This window comes from Octopus bimaculoides, chromosome 16 (assembly GCF_001194135.2).
Source record: "Octopus bimaculoides isolate UCB-OBI-ISO-001 chromosome 16, ASM119413v2, whole genome shotgun sequence".
In the NCBI taxonomy this organism is placed as follows: Eukaryota; Metazoa; Mollusca; class Cephalopoda; order Octopoda; family Octopodidae; genus Octopus; species Octopus bimaculoides.
Window position 1 is genome coordinate 38,476,229 of NC_068996.1, and position 5,215 is coordinate 38,481,443.

At 36.9% G+C, this 5,215-nt stretch overlaps 1 protein-coding gene across 1 annotated transcript in view; it reads right to left on the bottom strand.

Annotated features, from left to right (window-relative positions):
• Positions 1–1,078: 1,078 nt before the first annotated feature.
• The window catches only part of LOC106867509 (uncharacterized), a 7,410-nt gene continuing 3,273 nt past the window's right edge, over positions 1,079–5,215 (bottom strand). Inside the window, exon 2 of the mRNA XM_014912395.2 lies at positions 1,079–2,424. Within this exon, the coding sequence (XP_014767881.1) occupies positions 2,204–2,424 (221 nt within the window). The 3' untranslated portion in view covers positions 1,079–2,203. The remainder of the gene's footprint in view (positions 2,425–5,215) is intronic.

Consider the following 5,215-nt stretch of genomic DNA (forward strand, 5'->3'; position numbering starts at 1 on the left):
TTCTTTTACTTGTTTCATACATTTAATTGTGGCCATGCTGGAGCACCGCCTTTAGTTGAACAAATCAACCCCAGGACTTAGAATAAGTACTAGGCTTACAAAGACTATCGGCTACTTTTGCTGCACTGCTAAGTTACAGGGACATAAACACACCAGCATTGGTTATCAAGCAATGGAGGTGAACAAACACAGAAATACATAAATATATATGCTGGGCTTCTTTCAGTTGCCATCTACCAAATCCATTCACAAGGTTTTGGTCAGTCCAAGGCTATAGTAGAAGACACTTGTCCAGTGGGACTGAGCCTGGGACCATGTGGTTGGGAAGCAAGCTTCTTATCACACAGCCACACATAATTTTTACTTAAATCTCATGGTGCTACTTTAAAAGGCAGTCTACTGCAGTATCTGTACTTTATGCTGTGAAATGACCTGATCTGGGTTAGGATTAGGGCTTAAGGTTAGACTGCATGCTGAAGTGTAAATGGCCAGGTAGATTACACACTGAAGTGGCATCAATCTCTTTATTTTCTGACTTCACACAACTTCCCCACTGGTACAGGTGCATGTCTTTATTTTTCAAGTCAAGTGATGAGCTTGATGCCATTCATGTTCCAGATATCTGTGCAGGTGACATGAAAAAGACACTTTGCCGGGGGCACGAAAAAGACCCTTGTGTTAGGGACACATAAAAGACACCTGTGCTAGGGACACGAAAAGACACCTGTACTGGGGACATGAAAAAGACACCTGTGCTGGGGACACGAAAAAGACCCCTGTGCTGGGGACACGAAAAAGACACCGGTGTTGGTGACATGCAAAAGAAACCTGTGCTGGTGACACAAAAAAAGAGTACACACTGTAAAGTGGTTGGTGTTAGGAAGGGTATCCGGTTATAGACACCAAGCCAAAACAGATGATTGGAGCCTGGTGCAGCTCTCCAGCTTACCAGTTCCAGTCAAACCATCTAACGAATATTAAATGTTTAATATTTGTGGCAATTTGAGATTCTGTGTTCTAGTGTTTAAACAAGCAGAGTTTTTTTTAAATGATTTTAAAATACTTTACAAAGTAAACATGAGATAAAAACAATAGTTTATTAATTAAAAAGATTTTTATAATTACATTTTAACAATTGGTTTTGAAAAAAAGAAACAAAACATATGGTTGTTAAAAACTTGTTATTCTCAAATTTGCAATAAAATGCTTGTAGTACACATAAAAAAACAAACAAACAAAAAAATAATGACCAGTTCTTATACAATATATTACAAAGGCATAAGGCCTTGAAAGAGTCAACATGATATGTCTTCACTAAGGATGAATGATTAAAAATGTAAATGAAATTGTTTCAAGTTGAAATTGAAACAAGTTGAAGAGTTGGGAACCATCACACTACAATGATAGTTTATTTACATATGAATGAAGAATGACTTTTTTTTTTAGGGTTTAGAAATGAAACTGTTATAGTGAGATGATTTTTCCCAACAGCATGTTAATTAAATGACACACCCATAGTTAAGAACAGAAATTTACCTAATCATTTTTGACTACCATACCTCTTTATTCCATTAGTCTTTCAACTTTAACTTAAGCACAATAACTAAAAAAAAAAAGTTTAAAATCATCAATAGATGAAAAGTTTAACCAATCTACATTATAAATTCTAATGTATATTTTTTTCCTCTTCTAAATTATGAGTAAAAAAGATTTTTAGTATACGTCATTAGATGAGGAATGGTTAACTTTATTGTCGCATCCACTTCCTATTCTCTTTTGTAGTAAGACCCTTCTGCTTTTTGTTTTAATCAGTCACGCCCTCCCACTTTAAATGATTGCCAAGTCTTATATTCTTTCTCCAGAGAGAGCAAAAATGCTTCTCTTAGCTGGAGTCTGAGCATTTGGCACGTTTTCTATGCAAAGGAAAAGAATATTAAATAAAAGGCAAATTATAGATTGAAAAAAAAATAATCATTAAATTATAAATATTGATTTTATCATTGAATGGAGAATAGATAAAACAAGAGATGAAGTTTGCTGAACTAGATATGGTAATGTCACATATTATCACTTGCATCATGTATATCAATTATCCTATGGCAAAAACTATTAAAAGTGACCCTTAGTGGAAATGAAGCTTTTTTGTATTTAATTTTTTTCTTTTTTTTTACACAGATCACAGTTAAATTATGCATGTTTTATGCTACTGGGAAACACTCTGACCCCAATTTGCTTTTCTGTAAGGAATCAGTTTCCCTGAGAAATCAATTTGACATTGCCCTCGTAGAATTTTTGGTTGATATGTGTCTTCTTCAGAATCCAGTGTGTCGTTTTCACATGCATTGGGAGGAGATTTTACCAAGTTGCTGTTCTTGTCTTGGTTGCTCAATAAGGCTCCAGCAAAGAGAATCATTTTTGTTCTTTCTGGAAGAAAGAAAGAAAGAAAGAAAGAAAGAGAATATAAGACTTGGCAATCATTTACAGGGGAAGGGGATGGCTGATTAAAAGCAAAAAGGGTCTCATTACAAAAGAGAATAAGAAGCAAATGCAACAATATAATTAGCCACTCTTCATTTAATGACATCTTGTTCTTGACCGAGGATATGACTTATCTCTTAGCAAGCCACTCATATTTTTTCTATCTTTTACTTGTTTCATTTATTTGTCTGTGGCCATGCTGGGACAGCACCCAGAAGAATGAATTGACCACAGTACCTTTTTTTTAAACAGGTACTTATTCTATTGATCCTTTTACTGAACTGCTAAGTGATAATGAGGATATTCATGCTTATGCAAATGTCGCTGCACAAATTCCATGGGTTGCTTGCGAGTTGTATGAAGTTTTATGCTGCTTAACTTTCCAAGACATTTAGTAATCAATAGTATAATGAAGGTGAATGTGCATGAGCTAGTAGTTATTGTGTTGCGCTCATGACCTAGCAATCATGGGTTCAATTTCCAGACCAGGCAGCACATTGTATTCTCGAGCAAAACACTTGTACTGGAGAAGGTTCACATGCAAACTGCCTGTGTGACTATAACTACAAATATTCTTTTCTTATTTCTTTATTGCCCACAAGGGGCTAAACATAGAGGGGACAAACAAGGACAGACAGAGGGATTAAGTCGTCAATTCTTTTCTACTCTAGGCACAAGGCCCTAAAAAAAATTTTTTTGGGGGGGGAAGGGCAGTCGATTGGATCGACCTCATTACGCAACTAGTACTTAATCTATCAACCCCGAAAGGATGAAAGGCAAAGTTGACCTCAGCACGTAAAGAGAGACAAAATACCGCTAAGCATTTTGCTTGGCATGCTAACGTTTCTTATTTCTTTACTGCCCATAAGGGGCTACACACAGAGGGGACAAACAAGGACAGACAAATGGATTAAGTCGATTATATCGACCCCAGTGCGTAACTGGTACTTATTTAATTGACCCTGAAAGGATGAAAGGCAATGTCGACCTCGGTGGAATTTGAACTCAGAATGTAGCAGCAGATGAAATACCGCTAAGTATTTCGCCCGGCATGCTAACGTTTCTGCCAGCTTGCCACATTACTATAACAGCAAATATTATTTATAAAAGGACTTTAAATTTTCTTAGTTCCTAAGGACTTTTTCATTATATTTCTCCTGCTTTTTTTGCTTATTTTTTAATGGTATAGTTGGAGAATACTGTAAATCTGATGTAACAAAAGTCTTTATTAACATTCAACATCTGTTTTCCATGCTGATATGGGTTTGATGGTTTAACAGGAAATGGCCTGCTGAAGAGCAGGTTCCACATGTTTTGGCATGGTTTCTAAAATTGGATGCCCTTCCTAATGCCAACTACTTTACTGGGTGCTTTTTACAGCACCAGCACCCACGACCCTGCAAGGTTAGGAATACTCAGCTGGAGAGGGATGCAGAGGACACCCTGTATGCAAGGACAACTATACTTTTACTTAGCTTGACGTGTCTTTTAAAGCACAGCAAACTGTCAGGAGTCTCAGCATCCGGTCATCCCCTCTGAGTCCCAATGCCTGTAGATCCTTTCTCACCACTTCGTCTCATGTTTTCCTGAGTCTACCCCTTTTACATGTTCCCTCTACAATTATAAATCAATACCTCTTGATGCAACTTATTTTCATTCATACATTACATGGCCATACCAGCACAGTCTTCTCTCTTGCATGCTATATCTAATGCTGTGCACACCCAGTTTTTCTCTCAAATCACTTACACTCAGGTGAATATGATATTACAAATCTAGCGGAGTGTACTGGTTTCATGTCTTTCAAGTCTTTGCATATCCTCAGTAGTCACAGCCCAGGCACCATACAATCTGCCTTTCACTCTGAGGGAGAGGCCCTTTGTTACTAACAGAGGTAGTAGCTTTTTGAATTTCACCCAGCCTATTCTTATTTGAGCAGCTATGCTTTCGGAACAAGCTCCTCCACTACTAACTCAGTCACCTAAGTAATGGAAACTGTACTACTTCTAAGGATCCCCGCTGACATTTGAGGGAGTCTATTTTTTGTATATTCTTGGTGCTTAATGTACCTGCACATCTGCCACATGTAAAGACTACTTTCTCGGTTAGTCTTCCAGTGATACCGCTGCATCTTGTACGTGTCCACAGCTTGCACCAGGTAACTTTATGGAGTTTCTTACAACACCTTTTCTACATATCAAGCAGGGCCATTATCCTGAAGTATGAAGTAAAGCTGTTAAAGTTTTAACCTCCAGTCTCTGTTAATCTTATTTTCAGGTGGGATCTTTTCCTCTTTTTCCATTTTTCACACTATTAACATGTAACTACCAACAAGTCAAGAAACGAAAATGTCAAAAAATATTTGTTTGTCCCTGTACCCAAGGTACTCACAACAGTATATATAATATGATCCCACGAGGGTATGTGGCTGCACTAGAAATAACAACCAATAAATTACAACATATCAGAGACAACAAGAATCAGTTGGTAAAGTTCACACAATTGCAGTTTCGCACCTCACCTTGAAAAATGTTTGTTTGTTTTTTTTGTTACAAAAGCGTACTTTCTATGTTCATTTGACTAAACTATAGATAAACTGTTGTTTTGACATTGTTAAAATCCCTGTATTTTTCCATGTAGATTTTTAAAAAGTTTCTAAAAAGTTCAAAATTTTTTTTTTTGGGGGGGGGAGGTAAAATTTTGAAAACGTGTTTATGTTGCATATTCGTAATCTCCA